Source organism: Ochotona curzoniae, unplaced genomic scaffold, assembly GCF_017591425.1.
Source record: "Ochotona curzoniae isolate NIBS_2020 unplaced genomic scaffold, NIBS_Ocur_1.0 contig_3622, whole genome shotgun sequence".
Classification (NCBI taxonomy): Eukaryota; Metazoa; Chordata; class Mammalia; order Lagomorpha; family Ochotonidae; genus Ochotona; species Ochotona curzoniae.
In genome coordinates, this window is record NW_024465926.1 from 9,262,915 (window position 1) to 9,281,792 (window position 18,878).

The following is an 18,878-nucleotide window of genomic DNA, read 5'->3' on the forward strand; positions in this document are numbered from 1 at the left end:
ACCCCTGCATCCACGTGGGAGAACTGGAAGAAGCTCCTAGCTTTGGACTGGACCAGCCTAGCCCTTGGCCGTTGCAGACATCAGAGGAGTGGATCAGCAGATGGAGGATCTCTCCTCTCCTCTCTTACTCTGTCTTTCTCATAAAAAGAAGTATATATAGATAATAACAGAATAGACAGAAACACTAAAAATAACAGATTTCTTACAAAATCAGTTTTTGTTTTTAAAGATTTGAAATGACAGGATTAGAGAGAGTTGAAATAGCTAGAACTAGCTGGTCCAGAGCCTTCTCTGGATCTCCCACGTGGGTGCAGGGGCCCAACGACTTGGACCATCCTCTGCTGCTTTCATAGGCTATAAACAGGGAGCTGGATCAAACTGGAACAGCTGGGACTCAAACTAGAGCCCATGTTGGATATCAGAACTGTAAGTGAAGACCCTACCTGCTATGCCACAGCAACAGTTCCCAGAATCAGTTTTGAAGTAACAGATAAAAAAAACAGGAGGCATTCAATAGGAAGAATACAAAACAGGAATTTTTGCCTGTTCACTAAATACTTACTGTTATTTCAAACTTGGTGAAAGATGACATATCAATTACACACACAGCTTCCTTACAACACTTGACTTCAGACTCTACGATGTCAAACCAGTCTGGCTTATAGAACGTCTTGCTCTGCTCCAAGGCAAGCAGGTCTATAGGAAAATAAAAGTGGGGGGAAAAGGAAGGAATTTACTAAGGCGGTCCTCCAGGAGGGCTGGGACAACCTCACAGGTTCTGTAAGTTACTCTGGGAACACATTCACAATTTAAGCCTTTACATTCACAATTAAGTTCTATTAACTCTCATGGAGAATAAAGCAAAAACAAAACTCACCCTTGTCAGGTGGAACAAAGTATTTTGGCCTCTCAAACCCATGTTTCTCCATCCACCGGGCTCCCTGCGCATCCAGCCGGTCATAGAGAGGAGAAGTCCGTAGCTGCCTCCCAGTCTGGAAGTCCCAGCGGGGGACCTTGAGATCATATATCAGAGCTACAACGGAAAAGAACACAAATCAGGCACAGATTCCACAGGTCTATCTAACCGCCAGTAGACTCTGGAGTCGCTCCTATCCAGAACAGCCTGATTGGCAGCCAGGGTGGCCTCATTTATCAAACCCTATCCAGTGCTAACAAGCATGCTGAGGAAAACCGGACGATATTGCCAGAGCTGGCATTATCCCTCCATAAAGCTACATCATAAGCAGATTTTGGTCTCTAATCACAATTACAACTTCACAAGTAGCAGGCAGAAACAATGAAGAGTCCCACAAAGCAGACGAAGGCTAAGTGTCAGCCAGACATGGCAGGCAGCACCATGGCATGTCCTCTCACGTTCACACCATCGCTCAGGAGAAGGGTAGGTAACATACTTTGACTTGTGGCTCACTGTATCCTCCCGGTGACATTAACACCTAGCCTAGCTGGTGTCAGGATTCATTTCTGTTAATGTCCAATCTGCAACAGCAGTAAGTAGAAACAACCAGAAAGAACGTGAGCTCTAATCCACCGACGGGAAGAAGTGACCTCACACCATTTCTCCCAAACCAGTTACAGGGATGAGGAGTGGGAAGAAGACCAAGACAGCAGCCACACTGAGTCCTGCTGTGGCCACTGGTCCTCCTTCCCTGGTGTCCTAACTTCTGCTTATCTTTTCCATGACATCTGCAACTTCCATTTTAGGAGAATCGGGGAGGGCAGCCAAGAGTGTCCTATCACCATGAAGAAACTCAGGCACAATGATGTTGCATATAAGTTCTAGCGTGACCAGACCAGGGAGTCCAAAGTTAGAACAGGTCAACATTTTAACCAAAACAAACATTTGTTAAAACTGAAGAACCTTAGCAGTTAAACATACTGCTGGCTAGTATCTTCAAGATGGGAAAGAAACAGGAATAGGAAATGGAGCAAAAATGTTATAGTACAGCAAGGTAAATTGCTGCTTAGGACAGTAACAGCCCAGACAGGAATGCCAGTTTGGGTTTCAGTTACTCATATTACCTGTCAGTTAATGCATCCTGTAAGCAGACAATGGATCAGAACCGCAGTCCCTGCCTCTCAGCTGAGGGGTCTGGACGGAGTCCCTGGCAGCTGTCTTTAGCCCAGGCTATTGCCATCTTGGGAGTGAATTAGGAGCTGCAAAATCGATCTCTGTGTCTAAGTGTGTCTGTCTCTGCCTGTCAAATCTTTTTTTAAAAAACAGGAATATCTGTGGTACATTTATGAAAAGTGAATTTCCAACATGCTGCTATATGTCACTCAGAGAAGCCTGCTTTTGAAAATAATGTGGCAGACTCTTTGAAAAGAAAGGAATGATCTCAGAAGCATGTAAAAGTTGACGGTGACAGAGGATCCTTCCAGGCAGGCAGGCAGGCGGCATGGCTAGGCATGCACCTCAAGCTGCTGCCAACCACCTGCACATCCTAGTCTGCCATCCAGTTTGCCCATGTCGACAAGGTCCAGTGAGAAAAAGAACCCATACAGGTCAAAAGGAATACCAGTTCCCTTACTCAGCCTGGGACAGTCAAATACCACAGCCCAACTCAAAGCAGTTACTAGAGAGCTCAGGAACAGGCTGCCCTGTGAACGACCCAAGAAAAACCCAAGGACATCTGCCAGGAGGTGCACCTGTGACAAACCTGTACTTACGCATGACTTCCATGACCCGGTGGCGCAAAAATGTCCGGCTACTCTGGAGAGCACCAAAACGTTTCAAGTCCAATTCCCAGACATTTTCTGAGGGATAACCATGTACCATCCATTCAGCGAGATACCTATTTAGATCGAGCTGTCAGATGTTACACCCAGAAAGACATAAACAATGTTCTACAAATCTACACCACAGAATTAAAAGATCCCATGTTGTCACCAGCTGAATAGTTCTGGTCAATTCCCTAATGTTTCTGAAATAAACCAGCAAAGATCATGTACTACTGTCATAATATTACTATAAGAATTTGCACTAAGGCTTAAGATTCTGTAAAAATGTTTAGGTTATGGGAGCTGGTACAGTGGTACAACAAGCTAATCTTCTGCCCTGTGGCACTGGCATCCCAAGTGGGCACAGTTTCATATCCTGGCTGATCCACTCTCCATCTAGCTCCTTGTTAATGGCCTGCGAAAGCAGGAGAGGATGGCCCAAAGCCTTGGGACCGTGCACCCACATAGGAGACCTGGAAGTTTCTACATGTCCCCAGCTTTGAATCAGCTCAGCTCTGGCCATCGCAGCCATCTGAGGAGTGAACCAGCAGATGGAGACCTGTCTCCCTGTCTGTCTCCTTTCTCTCTCTGATTTGCCTTTCAATTATAAATAAATAAATCTTAAGACAAAAAAAAAAAAAAAAAAGATAGTCTTCAGGGCCACCACCATGGCTCAGCAAATAAACAACTGCCCGCAATTCCTGGCTGTCCCACCACCTATCCAGATCCTCCATCACGGCCTAGGGAAGCAGCGGAATGTGGCCCAAGTGCTTCTACCCTTGCCGCCATGTGGCAGACCCAAATGAAGTTCCCAGCTCCAACCTTTGCAGCCATTTGCAGAGTGAACCGAGATGGAAAAATCTCTGTGACTCTGCCTTTTAAATAAATAAATGCATCTTTAAATACATACAAACGTACACGTGTACACATGTGTAAAGAAATTAAAACAAATGTACTTTAATTTACACACCTGGTGAGTTCCTTCTGTAAAGTCACAACGGAATCACATCTTTAGGCCAGACAAAGCTCCCAAGATGATTGATTTGAAGGGGACAATTCTCTAACTACATGCATCTACTGTTACCATCCCACTGGATCAGATGAACCACACATCAGCAGTGTGTGAATCTCAAAGCGAGTTCAGCAAGCCGATGCATGTGCAGGGATCACAGTGACAAAGACTCACCTGCCAGCTCCTCCACCGAATGAGAGGCCAGCCGAGTTCATTCCTGCCAGGACAAAGTAGCCCTGCACTATGGGGGACTCGCCCATGATGCACCTCATGTCTGGTGTGAAGGTCTCAGGGCAGTTCACCAATTTCATGATTTCCAGGGTCTCCAGGCGGGGCATCCTGCGCAGGAGGGAACTCAGCAGCGGCTCTAAGCAACAGAAACAAACCCACCTTCAGGGAGTTCAACTTCTTTGACCCTTCTTGCAGAAATCTTTGGAAGAACAGGCATTTAACCTAACAGAGAAACGTTTTCCTCCCACAGCAGAGCACCTGGGTTCAAGCCCCAGCTCCAGCTCCTGACTCCACTAATGCAGACCCTGGCAGGCCACAGAAAAGACTGCAAGCAACTGGGCTCTTGGCATCCTCACAGGAGACCTGAGCTGAGTTTCTGGAACTGGCCACAGCCCATGCCCGGCCTCTGCAGGCACTTGGAGAGTGAACTGTAGATGGAACCTCCCTCTCCACCTAAAAAAAAATTTTTTTTAATTTCTTGAAAGATATTTTGAAAAAGAATTAACTGGAATTTTTATCAGAAAGTAGAAAGCTTGGCAGAAAGGCTGAGAAACAAAACAAACTCTTAGATATTGTGGCATAGCCGATTAAACTACTGCCTGTAATGCTAGAATCCCTTATGGGGGCTGACTTGAATCTTGGCTGCTCCACTTCTGATCTAGCTCCATGGTAACACACCTGGGAGAGCCGTGGGAGATGGCCCAAGGGCCTGAGCCCATGTGCCCATGTGCCCATGTACCCGTAGGTGGGAGACCAGCAGATGGAAGAGATCTCTGTCTCTCCCTCTCTAACTCTGCTTTTCAAATACAAAACAGGAAAGGGAACGAGAAAAGGAAGGAGGAAGAGGAAAGGAAACCTTTTTGTTGTTCTCGTTTTTTAAGGTTTATTTTATTTTTATTGGAAAATCAGATATACAGAGATGAGGAGCTCATCCAAAGCCAGGAGCCTCTTCCAGGTCTCCCATACAGGTACAGGGTCCCAAGGCCTTGGGCTGTCCTCAACTGCTTTCCCAGGCTACAGGCAGGGAGCTGGATAGGAAGCAGGGCCTCCAGGATTAGAACTGGCGCCCATATGGGATCCCAGTGTGTACAAGGCAAGAACTTTAGCTGCTAAGCTACTGTACCTAAGCCCATAAAGGAAACCTCTTTAGACCCCAGGCTTTAAAGGAGTCACACAGCACAGGGGAATCTCAATGTGCCTCCCCAGGCTGCAGAGATGGGCCCTGGAACTGTGTTCCCCAACTGGGGCAGCCAGTGGCAGCATGCTGACAGGTATGACCAGCCTGCAGCCATCATACTTCCAATCCACTCTGACAATTTTGGATCTCTCATAAGAGCTTGCTTTAATAAAACAGAAGCAGGCCCAGCGCGGTAACCTAGTAGGTAAAGTCCTTGCCTTGCATGCACAGGGATCCCATGCAGGGCCGGGTCGTGTCCCAGCGGCCTGGCTTCCCATCCAGCTCCCTGCTTGTGGCCTGGGAAAGCAGTCGAGGACATTCCAAAGCCTTGGGACCCTGCACCTGTGTGAGACCCAGAGGAGACTCCAGGCTCCTGGCTTTGGATTAGCTCAGTTCTGGTCGTTGCGGCCACTTAGGGAATGAATGTACAGACAGAAGATCGTGCCCGCTTTCTCACCTACTCTCTGTATATCTGACTTTCCAATAAACATGAATAAATCTTAGAAAAAAAGAGGAAGTCAGTCAAGGTTAAGTAGGAATTTCATCAGAAACCTTTTCTGAAATGCTTTTAAAAATACAGTATCTGAGGCAAATATAAGATGAATAGTGAAAATCTGGTTCACACACCAAAGTGATCCCAGTCTTCCTGTAGGTTCTGGATCTCCAGCTGGTTCTTGCCCTCAGTGAAGATCGGCTTGGGGTTCTTCTCAAAGCCCCCAGACAAGATGCCACCCTGCCAGTTCCGAATGTAAATTCTTCCATCAGCATCCACAACAGCTGAGAAAGACATGAGGGGGTGGGGACAGAACAGAAAAACAAGTGGTTACACCGGGTCAGCTTGGATAGAGAAACCAACCGCACACGCCAGTGGCTTTAACAAACAGGCCTCATGGAGACAGCCAATCAGCGCGCTCTAACCCGCTGTGCAGTCCTGTGGACGCGCTTCCCACACCGATTCCCGAGCCCAGGCTGCTTCTGTAAACGCTCTAGCCAAATGGGCACTGAAACCCTGACAAGTCCTGACAACCAAACCACGCAGCCTGCCCCGTGCCAGCCAAGGTCCACCATGACAGGAACTGCAGGGACCACTGGACCTCAAGAACTCCCAAACGCCATCATACCCACTCCCACAGTGTGGGAACCACCAGCTTGTTAGTTCCGTAATTTATAGCATTCAAATTAAAAACTCCCACTTTACATCCCAAATATTTTCAGTAACCTATAAGAGTCAGTTTGAAAAAAAAAAAAAAATCCCTGCTTAGTGAAAAGCCCACTGTGGCCATCCTTCATACAGATTTCCAAATGAACAGTATCAACTGCGGCCACTCCCTGCACATGCTTCCAGACCCAGCCTGTCCTCGGCAGGAAGCCTTCCTTGTATGAGGACGGAGAGAGGCAGCGAGACAGAGAACAAGGCCCAAGTCCTCACTTGGCGTGCTGCTCGGCAGAGGGCTCTCCCAGGGGCGCGTCAGTAGGTAGAAGTGCTCGCAGGCGTGTAACGGAATGCTAACCGGCTCCTCGTTGGACAGACCCAGCTCGTAGGCCCACTACAAAGGGACAGATTTATTTTGGGGTGAGAAAAGGAACAGAAACACAAATGAGCCACTGAGCCTCTTGAAATGTTGAATTTCAAGTGGTTTCTGTGCGCTCCTGCTATGCTGGTGGTGGTAGGAAGCCAAGGTGCAGCTGGCATTCATCAAGAAAACGGATTAGAGGCAGCGATATGCTGTCTAAAACACAAACATGATGGTGAGAGCAAAAGACACACCTACCAGCAGGACAAAGAAGGCCCTTTTAATAAGATGCCTGTCCTCAACCACAAACCCCATACTAATCACTAAGTGAACTTCAAAACCTATTCCCTTTGTCATCTCCATACTGCAGAGGGGCAGGGCTGGCAGAGCGAGCTAATCTGACTGTGGCACAGGTCTGTGTCCTGGCTGCTCCACTTCCCATCTGCTCACTAGTAATGGCCTGGGAAAGCAGCAGAGCATGGCTCAGGTCCTTGGGCCCCTGCACGCACATGGGAGACCTGGAAGAGGCTCCTGGCTCTCAGCTTCAGAGAGGCCCAGTGCCACTGTCGCAGCCACTTGGGGAATCAGTGGATGGAAGCTCTTCCTTTCAGTCTGTTCCTCTCTTTCTCAGTAATATTGACTTTCAAATAAAAAGGTGTATAACATTAAACACTGTAGAATAGAGGGCAGGGACCAAGACACCATAAGTAACGCGGCCTAGTTCTCCGAAAGGGAATCCCAGCCTGAGACGATCAGCAGCTGTGGCACCAGGCTACAGCACGCGACACAACAGGCCGTGAGGCCCCACCACGGGTCAGGCCAAGGCCTAACAGCCGGCACAGAGGATGAAGGTCAAGGACTCCTCTTCAAGGAACACGTGCAGCTTCTGACCTACAGCACAAGAACCTGGAATTTTGCAGGTCTCTACCAAACACCCCGTTAAGATTAAAGCAGAACCCATGACTGTTGCCACCCTACCTGACCAGCACAGTTGACAAAATACTGGCATTCGATCTGTCCTTTATCCGTTTCCACACCAGTAACTTGACCTTTTTTGACCATAACGTGAAGAACACTTGTCCGGTCATAAATCTGAACACCTGTTACAAGGTAACAGTTAAAACATCATCTAATGCTCCTGAACTAAGACACCTGCAGCAGATTGTCCACACAAAGGAAAACATATCAATGCTTTCATTTACAAAAACACAGAACTCCTAGAACCCACATCCTCAGACTGCTCATGGGCCTTTGGAAGAGAGAAACTTGCAGGCCAACTGTGTAGCACACAAGAATTAAACTTTAGGAATCATACAGTACAAGGCCAGGAGGGGCCAGTTCCTACATTAAGAACCAAGTAAGGGCCTGGCGGCATGGCCTAGCAGCTCAAGTCCTCGCCTTGAACGCGCCAGGATCCCATGTGGGTACCGGTTCTAATCCCGGCAGCTCCACTTTCCATCCAGCTCCCTGCTTGTGGCCTGGGAAAGCAGTCCAGGACGGCCCAAAGCCTTGGGACCCTGCACCCGCGTGGGAGACCTGGAAGAAGTTCCTGTCTCCTGGCTTCGGATCGGCACAGCACCGGCCATTGTGGTCACTTGGGGAGTGAACCATCAGACGGAAGATCTTCCTCTCTGTCTCTCCTCCTCTCTGTATATCTGACTTTGTAAATAAAAATAAATAAATCTTTAAGGAAAAAAAAAAAAGAACCAAGTAAATCCAAGATACATTAGTACCAAACATTGGTTTTCCCTCATTGATTCAAAAATTCAAATTGTGCATTAAATCTCCAAGCTGTGTTCTAACTTTGGAGCATCTTAAGTTTTGTAGTACATAAAAATACTCATTAAAGTCTGATGTGTATTAATTAGCAGTAAAAGCAGTTCCTTAGCACTTTAAAAATAAAAAACAATGTTGTCTTGAAGGCAACTACTGAACAGATACTGCATTTCTAAATCCTAACTCTGGTGTTCCCAGACAGAAGCTAAATGCACTCATCAGTAATCTTTCTAACCTTGAGTTCACATCACCTCCTCCTCAGCCCTTTCCAGCCTCCTGCTCACCGTTCTGGGAGGCGGCACTTGCCAGGGCCAAAGCCACATCCGCAGAGGACACCACCGCGTCCTCAGGCACGTGCAGGGCGCCCACCAGGTCGTGCACGTTGAGCAGAGGGTGCAGCTCCGCCACAGTCTTAGGGGAGATGATCTCCGAAGGGATGCCTATGACACTGCCACAGAACATAAGGGGACAATGACCTTCTCTGGCTCTCTGGCACAGGTCAGCTGGCAAAGTCGGGACAGGCGTCTAGCCTTCTTACATACTTCAGCCTTGAATTGATGCGCTTCAGGGAGATCAGCCGGTCCTGCGTTTGGGCCAAAGAGATTGAGCCTGTCCTCACGTAACCTGTAAGAGAAAACAGCTTTGAGTGAGACAGAACAGACCAAGCTAAGGTGAAAAGGCAAGAAACGCACAGGCTGTGTTTGGAAGGTTGGAAGACTTGTCCTGAACCATGGGTCTGCCACTCGTGTCCTCGGCAAGCAAACAGCAAGCCTGCTCAGAGCTCCCAATGAAAACTCAGTGTCCAATGATATAGCCACATTTCCATTCCCTCGCCAGCCCTTCTAACTGTGTACTTTTGTGAGAATCAAATGACATTCCAACACACATCATTATAAAAAAAGACACTGTGGTGAAAAAAATCGGGGGGCAGGGAGGAAGCAGAGTCCATATCTACGTTTCATACCTTTTAGAAAATCTCACCTTTCCTTGTTTTAATTTTGACTATTTTAAAAAGATTTTTTAATTTGAAAGGCAAAGTTACGGAGAAAAAGGGGGAGAGAGAAAAAAACAGATCTTGTAGCTCTCCGAGTGGCCATAATGACCAGAACTGAGCAGATCCAAAGCCAGGAGCCAGAAGTTTCTTCCTGCGTCTTCCGTTTGGGTGCAGGGCCCAAGGCCTTGAGCCATCCTCTGTTATTCTCCCAGGCCGTAAACAGGCAGCTGGACCAAAAGTAGAACAGCTGGGACACGAACTGATGCCCATATAGTATGCCAGTGCCACAGGCCAAAGCTTAGAGTACTACACCATGGCACCAGCCCCTAATTTAAATTTTTTTTTTTTTTAATTTGAAAGGCAGATTCAGGGCCGGGGAGGGACAGAAAAAGAGGCCTTTCATCTGCTACTTCCCTCCCAAAATGCTGAATGGCTGGGACTATGCCAGGTGAAACCAGGAGCCAGAAGCTTCTTTGGGGTCTCCCACGTGGGTGCAGGAGATCAAGCCCTTGGGCCATCCACTACAGCCTTCCCAGGCACATCTGCAGGGAGCTGGATCAGAGCCAGACACTGCTCTGCTCTCATGGAGTATCAGACCAGCCTGGAGCTCTTTGCTGCTTTCTCAGGCACATTAGCAGTGAGCTGGATCAAAAGTGGAGCAGCTGGGACTCACACTGACGTCCACAAGGAATGCTGAGACCACAGGCATTGGCCCCTTCCCTCTTTCTATTCTTGGGGAGGGAAATCCTAGCCAGTGGGCACGTGACCTAAGCTCAGTCCCCAGGTCTCTCCTCAAACACTGGCTTTGAGAGAGGAGCTGAGTGGTTAGAGACCCCTCCTCTCAGGGGCAGCAGCATCTTGGCCTCCTGGCCCTCCACGGGGCAGTTTTCTGCCAAGCCCGTGGCTCTCGGTGTGCTTCCAGCAAATGCCTTCCTGTCCCAGCCAGCCAATGCAAGCTCCTGCTGTTGGCAAGCAACCTGCCTGAAGTGTAACCACTACTCCACTGGATCAGCAAGTCTCTCAAACGCAAAGATTCAGGTTTGGCACAGTGGGTAAAGCCACACCAGCCAGGCTGGCATCCCATGTGAGCATCAGTTCCAGTCCCAGCTGTTCCACTTTTGATCCAGCTCCCTGCTAGTGCACTCAGGAAAGCAGCAGAAGATGGGCTAAGTACTTGTCCCCTGCACCCAGGAGGGAAGCTTGGAAGAAGCTCCTGGTTCCAGACCAGTCCAGCTCCAGTGGCTATGGCCACGTGGTGAGTGAACTAGCAGATGGAAGAACTGTCTGTCTCTCCCTCTCTAATATACCTGTCAAATAAACAACTCTTAGGAAAGAGGAAAGAAAAGTGGTGCCTCTACACCAAATAAATCATTTTCAAAAGAAATTAAGAGCTCAAGATGACTTCAGAGCCATCTGTCTTAAGTCCTGGCACTGCATGGATGACAGGCAGTAGATGGTTACGCTGAGTAGTAACAAATCCAAAGTGAATGTAACTGCCAAATCTGTTAACTTTTTTTTTTTACTTCTTTTTATTATCACTTTATGATACAGTTCCACAGATCCTAGGATTTCCCTTATTCCCTCCCCAATTCCTTCCCCTCTCACCAAGTTCCCCTATATTATTACCATAGTACAGTCCCCCATACACAGTCATATGTCCATCATTGTGGGCATGGACAAAGGCAGAGTCCAGCATCCCACTGTCACGATATAGTAAGCAGTTTCACTGGGAGTTCATCTTTGATCTGGAAGCATCCTAACTGCACTGTATCCTCACATCTGGATATGATAGTCTCCATTACACAGTTACTATACATCCCCTTAAATGAAAAGCCACAAAACAAAATCAACAACAGGAAGAAAAAAAAAATTAACAACACCATTAAGTTAAATGACATGCTACTCAATAACTAATGTGTCGGTGAAGAATTGGAAAAGAAAATCAAGAACCTTCTTGAAGAAAATGCTTCTGTATGATCTATGAGTCATGGAAGAATTTAATCAGAAGAAAGTGTTTCACTTCCACAAAGGAAAGCTTTGCTGGGTACTTTATCCTGGGCAGACAAATTTCGGCTTTTAGAATCTGGAATATATTGCTCCATTCTCTTCTGGCCTGTAGTTTCCTGTGAGAGATCTCCTGTGAGTTTAATTGGCATTCCTTTATATATGTCAGTTGATTTTTTTTTTTCACGTGCACATTTAAGGATGTTTTCCTTACGTACGTTCTTTTTTTTTTTAAGATTTATTTATTTTTATTGGAAAGGCAGATACAGAGAAGGAGAGACAAAGAGGAAGATCTTCTGTCCAATGATTCACTCCCCAAGCGGCTGCAACAGCTGGAGCTGAGCCAATCCGAAGCCAGGTCTCCCACACAGGTGCAGGGTCCCAAGGCTTTGGGCCATCCTGGACTGCTTTCCCAGGCCACAAGCAGGGAGCTGGATGGGAAGCAGGGCCGCCAAGATTAGAACCAGCACCTATATGGGATCCTGGTGCAAATATGGGATTCCGGCGAGTTCAAGGCGAGGACTTTAACTGTTATGCTATCACGCCAGGCCCTGCCTCCTTCATTCTATTTTGGAGACTCTCCACTGTAATTTAATTTGCTTCACTGTATTCTTCATTTCTGATGTATCAGCTTTCATTTGATTCATTTCCAGTGTGACATATTCCTTGAATGCCTGCTTTACGTGCTTCTTGTTGTTAAGTTTTATAGTAAGTGCTTTGAATTCTGCATCCTGGTGTCTGTCTCTCCCTCCCCTTTCAGGAGGTAACCCATCTCCCGGTTTTTTCTCCAGAGGTGCTTACACTTCCCTTTCCCTTCCCTGGTCACCTGATCCCTTCGCAAATAAACTTTTCTGTCTGCAAAAAAAAAAAAAAAAAAAAAAAGAATTCTGCATCCCCCATTTTCTTGATGTCTTCCTCAGTTAACTCTGAAGTTGGCTAAGGGTTTTGCTCCTTTGCAGGGGAGTCTTCAGTAATATTCATTGTGCCTCTGTCTCTTCTTTTGCTCTTGGTCATTTACTTCTGGTTATCAGAGTCTGCTCCTTGTGACAGGTTTCTAAGCTGTGTCATCTACAAGTCTACAGTTCAATTTGACTTATTGCAGTTGGTACGCGACTCTTTGTTTGCAGTCACTTGTGACACTCCCTCTACTGAGTTCCAGGTCTGGATTCTTATGTTAGATTTCCACCATGGTCTCCATAGCCCCAACTCCTGGCTCACCAGTCTCCACCTCCTATTACAGCATGCTGAGGCTGCACCGTTGTCTGTACAATCTTTCTCCCACTTCCGGCTGGAGCAGGTCCAAGGATTTGGGAGACACCAGAAGCCCTATATAGCTAGGTTGTTGGTGGTGCTGATCTTGCCAAAAGCTGTTGGCTGTCAGGTCCGATGCCACAGGGTCCTATTTTGACCCCTATGATGGCGTAGGCAGTGTTATTTTCCTGTGGGATCAGTGCATAGATTGTCCACATTACCCATTACACAGATGTAATGCAATTTTTATCACCCAATGTGATTTTTTTCAAAAGTAAAAAACAAATAAACAAAACCTGCATGGAGCCACAAAAGACCCCAAATAGCTAAAAGCAATCTTGAGCAAAAAAGAGCAAAGTAGGAAGTATTAAAATCTCTTGAGTAAAATAGACAATAAACCTAATTAAAACACATGATACTAAAAAAAGAAAAAAAAAAACCCACATAATACTGGCATTAAAAAACAAACCCTAAACCACTGGAGTGGGACAGAGCTCAGCAGTAACCTGCGCCTCTGCAGACAACTGCCCGACCCGACTGGAGCACGGCCTCTCCTTCCGCAAACATCAAGCGAGGTACAAGACACGGTGTATTTTCCAAACATCCTTGAAGGGCAGGCACGGTGGTAATGCTGCTTTAATCACCACTTGGGACATCGGCGTCCCATGTCTGAGTCCTGGTTCAAGTCCTGGCTACTCTGCTCCCACTCCAGATCTGTTGCCGTGCCTGGAAAGCAGCACACAACAGCCCTAGCACCCATGTGGGAGAACTAAGTGGAGTTCCTGGCTCCCAGCTAGAGTGGACAGTCCTGGGAGTGACCCACATTTGGGGAATGAGCCAGTGGGTGGGAGATCCTTCTCCTTTTCATTCTCTCCTCTTCACTCCTTTTTTTCTCTGCATTTCAATTAAATTTTCAAAGATTTTGAAGAGTACTAAAACTTTTAAATGAACATATTTAGACGAAAATATATTCCATTCACTTGAAAAACTATCATGGGCCCAGTGCAATAGCCGAGCGGCTAAAATCCTTGCCTTGAACACACTGGGAGGCCATATGGGTGCTGGTTCTAATCTTGGCAGCTCCACTTCCCATCCAGCTCCCTGCCTGTGACCTGGGAAAGCAGTCGAGGACAGCCTAAGGCCTTGGGACCCTGCACCCGCATGGGAGACCTGGAGGAAATTTCTAGCTCCTCGCTTCGGATCAGCACAGCACCAGCTGTTGCGGTCACTAGGGGAGTGAATCATTGGACGTAAGATCTTCCTCTCTGTCTCTTCTCTCTGTATATCTGACTTTGCAATAAAAATATAAATAAATCTTTAAAAAAAAAACTATCATACAGAAATGGAAACATGTCAGAAACTCATGGTACATGAGGTCAAGGGCTGTGGAACCAACATGACCCAGTATTTCCACTGACACACATTTTACCTGAATGGATTATTTTCAGAGGATTGGCAAACAGCACTCATCTAACTCTAGATTGTGCATGTCAATTCATCTTTATTCAATGAAGGAAAAGCAGTGCAGTGAATAAAATCATAGTGACGCACACACACACCACACTGGTCGTAGACATCTCCATGGCTGAAGCCCTAAGCCATCTTTCACTGTCTCTGCTCAACTACCAGGGAACTGGGAGGTTCTGATTCCCAGACGCCCTTGTCTGCTACTGCTTCCACATGCAACTCAGCCATGCTCCACAGCAACACAGAGGCCAAGTGACGAGTTCCAGACTGTGACCCACCACTAAGGCTGGGCCAACTTTATAGAAAAGCAGCCTACAATCTTGATTCCTCTGACATCCAACCAATGGAGCAACGCACAGCTCACCACAGCGCAGACACTGAAGTCAGCCTTGCCAACTAAGTCCCTTTCTGGGGCATTTTCTCTGACCTGAATTCTAGTTCCCTCTGGATTCCAGCAGCTACTGCCACCAAATGCACTCTGACTGAAAGGACCTGTCTCCAACATGCCCACATGTAGAGGCATTTTCTGTCAGGAAAGCCAGAGACAGTGCAGAAGTACTTCTGCTGTGTTCATGCAGTAGCCCTCATCTGTCCAAGGAAGCCTGGCTGTGGTCACATCCTGCTGCTTCGATGACTAGGTAAGGGTGAGGTGAGTGAGTACTTTAGACCAGGGCTGACGAACTCGAGACCATGTATCAGATTGGTAGGCTCTCTTCCACCCTGTATTGCATGGGGACAAGCTGAAGACCAATTTTCACGTTCTTCCCACGGTTCCTACTTACTCCAGTACTACTTAGCTTTCCCTCTAATTACACAGATAAGAAATATTAAATAAATGCTTTACAATCAGATATATACCTTATAGTAACTGGTGAAGTTGAGTGAGTTAAGCAACAACTTAACTGCCACACACCTATATTTTTCTCCTCCTCTCTGTCCAATTGCCACATTTGTTATTTTTAACAATGTGTCAGTTCAAATAACAAGAATTACAGCATCTGATTAAATCCCCTCATTTTATCGAGAAACTGAGGATAGCTCAGCAAGCTAAGGGAGCTGCCTGAGGTAACACCTAGCAGAAGCAGAGCCAGGACCAAAATCCAAGTCTTAGTTATCAAATCCCTAGTCAAATCTGGTACAGGACCAGATGCAATACTGAGTAAAACCAGTAAATGGCCTGTTTACCTGTCTGGATCCCTGTTTCTTGTTCCAACTGTTGGTAGAGTTTGTTTGAATAGTCTGCCATCTTCTGTTCGATGGTCAGGTGCCTGGCTGTACTCAGGATGCCAGCACAGAACCGTGTGGAGCCTGCAGCCAGCCTGCAGAATGAATGCAAAATGCTGTCACATATGCTCACTTGTGCATACAACCAGTGCAGAGCCCCTCATTATAGTATCATAGTATCAAAAAATGCAAACAATCTGAATATCTACTGATTTAAAAGTTTGAAGTCTACCTATAAAATGGAATGCCATGCAACCATAAAAAAGTAAAAGTGCCCAGTGCAATAGCCTAGAGGCTAAATCATCACCTTGCATGTGCTGGGATCCCATATGGGCGCCAGTTCATGTCCCAGCTGCTCTACTTCCCTTCACCTCCCTGCTTGTGGCCTGGGAAAACAGTCAGGATGGCCCAAAGCTTTGGGACCCTGCACCCGCGTGAAGATCAGGAAGAAGTTCCTGACTCCTAGCTTCAGACTGGCTCAGCTCTGGCTGTTGCAGCTACTTGGAGAGCGAACCAGCAAATGGAAGATCTTTGTCCCTGTCTCTGCTTCTCTCTGTAAATCTTTCTAACAAAAATAAATAAGTAAATTTTTAAAAAAGAGAGAGAGAGAAAGAGAAAGAAACCAAGAGTAATGCAGTGCCCCAGAGACAGGTCAAACGGGTTACAGTTATCAGGAAAATAAAACAAAAACAAAACTCTACGAGTCCACATTAGTAGGAAGACCAAGTCAGGAGCCAGAAACACCTGTCGAACCCAGGTTAATGCCAATTAATTCTAAAATGTGGATAATATTAATACATAAATCTTGGTTCATTAATTGCAAGATTCATAATAATAAAAGATGGTTTTTGACAGGTACGGGGTAGAACGGAGCTCAATTTTCCTTTAAGTCTAAAATAGTTTTAAAATTATTACAGTTCAAAAAAAATAACTAATGGGAGAATGTAGTCAGCTTCCCTTCAGTTTACAGAGAAAGCTAACGAGCCACAGGATTTAAGCTGCTAAACGACCACAACACCACAAAAACAAAACAAAATAAAATAAATATATCCTTCAATGACAATTCTTGCTTTGTTATATCAGCCACCTCACTAAAAAGACATTATTATGCATTACCAAACAAAGCATAAGAGATTTCACCTTGAGACCACTATTGTGGAGCAGTGGGTAAGCCATCACCTTAACTGGGTTAACTCCCAGTTGCTCCACTTCTGATCCAGCTCCCTGCTAACGCATCTGGGAGAGCAGTGGACCATGGCTAAAGTGTGTGAACTTCTGTCATGCATGCGGGAGACCCAGATGGGAGTTCCAGGTTCCTAGATTTGGGCTGTTCGCAGTCATTTGGAGAGTGAACCAATACAAGGAGGATCTCTGTCTCTCCCTCTGTAACTCTGCCTTGAAATAAATGTACTTTTTTTTTTAAAGATTTACTTTTATTTTTATTGGAAAGGCAGATATACAGAGAGGAGAGACAGAGAGGAAGATCTTCCACCCGATGATTCACTCCCCAAGTGAGTGCAACAGACGATGCTATGCCGATCCGAAGCCAGGAGCCTCTTCCGGGTCTCCCACGTGGGTGCAGGGTCCCTAAGCTTTAGGCCGTCCTCGACTGCTTTCCCGGGCCACAGGCAGGGAGCTGGATGGGAAGCGGGGCTGCCAGGGTTAGAACCGGCGCCCATATGGGATCCCGGGCATGCAAGGCAAGGACCTTATCCACTGCGCCATCGCGCCGGGCCCAAATAAATGTACTTTTATAAGGAGAGAGAGATTTCACTTTGACTTTTCTCATGCCACCGGGCAACATTAAGATTAACCATCAATAGGACACTATCCTGAATGCAAGAGAAATAAAGAATCCTATATGATTACAGAATGCAGCTCAGTCACATGCCAATTCCGTTTACATCCTTACCTGCCCTGCTCCAGAAGGATGATATCCTTCCACCCCATCTTGGAGAGGTGATAGGCCACCGATGTCCCCATAATTCCACCCCCACAGATGACCACCCGGGCCTGGGCAGGCAGGGCGACCGAGTGTGCCTGGGCAGCTGACGTGCTGCTTCTTGCTGAGGGCCATTTTTGCCATGCTGGGTGGGTGCTTTGTCTTCGAACAGTTGAGAGCCACCGATAGAACATCACGTCTGTCACCAGCCTCACGACGTGGTCTCACTCAGCCGAAATCTCCAAACTAGACAGAAAAAATGAAACACGTCATTCTCTTTAACTCGGTGCACAAGTTTAAAGAAAAAGAGACTAATAATCATCCATTCAATAAATACCTGAGGCTCTACAGGCTCTTCTAACACCTTGCTGTGCACAGATACACCAGCAAACAAGACACTGCCGCTTTTAGGAAATGTACACTGGAGAGCATGTGCATGTGTGGACCGGGACAATCCACGAGCAAGTCAACCAAGCTAACGGGACAGTCACTGAAGGCATACTTCAAAGAGGAGGGTGAGGAAAGGATTTTTAAAAGTGACATTGGAAAAGAGAACTGACAGGTGAAGAGCAACAGGAATAAGACTGTTTATGGGACACGCACTGGGTTGAGGGTTTCAGATGTCATTTGGCCCACATCCCAAATCAGAGTGCCTGGTCTTCAGTCCCAAGAAATCCCAGTCCCAGAAAGAGGTTGTTTATTTGTTTTTTAAATAATTACTTTTCGTAAACTTATTAAAGAGAAAAACTTGAGAATTGTTTACCATGGAAAACACTTGGTTCTAGCTTCCTACTCATGTGGCCCCTGGGAGGCAGCACATGATGGCTCAAATGGTCAGGTCCCTGGCATCCACTTGAGAGACATGCATGGAGTTCTCGGCTGCTGGCTTTCACTTGGCCCACTGCCAACTGCTAGGCTTTTGGGGAGCGAACCAGAAGATGTAAGCTCTCTCTCTCTCTTTCAAATAAAAATTAAATAAATAAATGCAAATGAAATAATTAAATGTTAAAATTACTTGCCAACAAACTGGTTGTGACAGGAAAGGGAGAAATAAGGACAATGGCTATTTTTGAATTAAGCAATTGATGTCAATTACTACAGTGTAGGAAACAAACAATACAGAGAGGAAGAGAGGGAGATATGTGTGAAAATATGACGTTCTCAGACATGTCAGGGGTGATATGCCTGCCAGGAATCTAGTGGAAATCCCAGCCAGCTGCTGGTCCATAAGCTGGAAACTGGGGCAGCTCTGTGAGTCATTAGCATCACCACATCAAAGCACTGCAAGTCAGAGAGGAATGGAGGAAATGGGCTCCTCAGCATCTGCAGACTGGAGGCAGACTCCCAGAGCGGCCAGGTACAGAGAAAACAGGCAAAAAAAAAAAAAGAAAGAAAATAGAGAAGGAGGGAGGAAGAGGGGGAGACAGGGAGAGAGAGAGGGAGAGGGAGGGAGGGGAAGAAGAAGAGGGAGGGAGAGAGAGAGAACTGGCTACAGAGAAGCAGTGGTAAGGCAGAAAGAACGGCCAAGGCGTGATCCAGAAGCCCAG

General features: G+C 46.6%; 1 protein-coding gene across 4 annotated transcripts in view; it reads right to left on the reverse strand.

Moving 5' to 3' along the window:
- PDPR (pyruvate dehydrogenase phosphatase regulatory subunit) overlaps positions 1-18,878 on the reverse strand; it is a 47,181-nt gene that overhangs the window by 4,683 nt on the left and 23,620 nt on the right. For 2 of the 4 annotated variants that reach the window (XM_040982377.1, XM_040982378.1), the window contains exons 2-12: positions 17,302-17,577; positions 15,351-15,484; positions 8,992-9,073; positions 8,734-8,897; positions 7,652-7,773; positions 6,589-6,706; positions 5,787-5,936; positions 3,926-4,118; positions 2,689-2,813; positions 878-1,033; positions 563-696 (exon numbers count right to left, since the gene is read on the reverse strand). In XM_040982377.1, coding sequence (XP_040838311.1) covers positions 563-696; positions 878-1,033; positions 2,689-2,813; positions 3,926-4,118; positions 5,787-5,936; positions 6,589-6,706; positions 7,652-7,773; positions 8,734-8,897; positions 8,992-9,073; positions 15,351-15,484; positions 17,302-17,525 — 1,602 coding nt within the window. In that variant the 5' untranslated portion in view covers positions 17,526-17,577. Of the gene's footprint in view, positions 1-562; positions 697-877; positions 1,034-2,688; positions 2,814-3,925; positions 4,119-5,786; positions 5,937-6,588; positions 6,707-7,651; positions 7,774-8,733; positions 8,898-8,925; positions 9,074-15,350; positions 15,485-17,301; positions 17,580-18,878 lie in introns of those variants that run through there. The other 2 variants (XM_040982376.1, XM_040982379.1) reach the window with 2 other exon arrangements.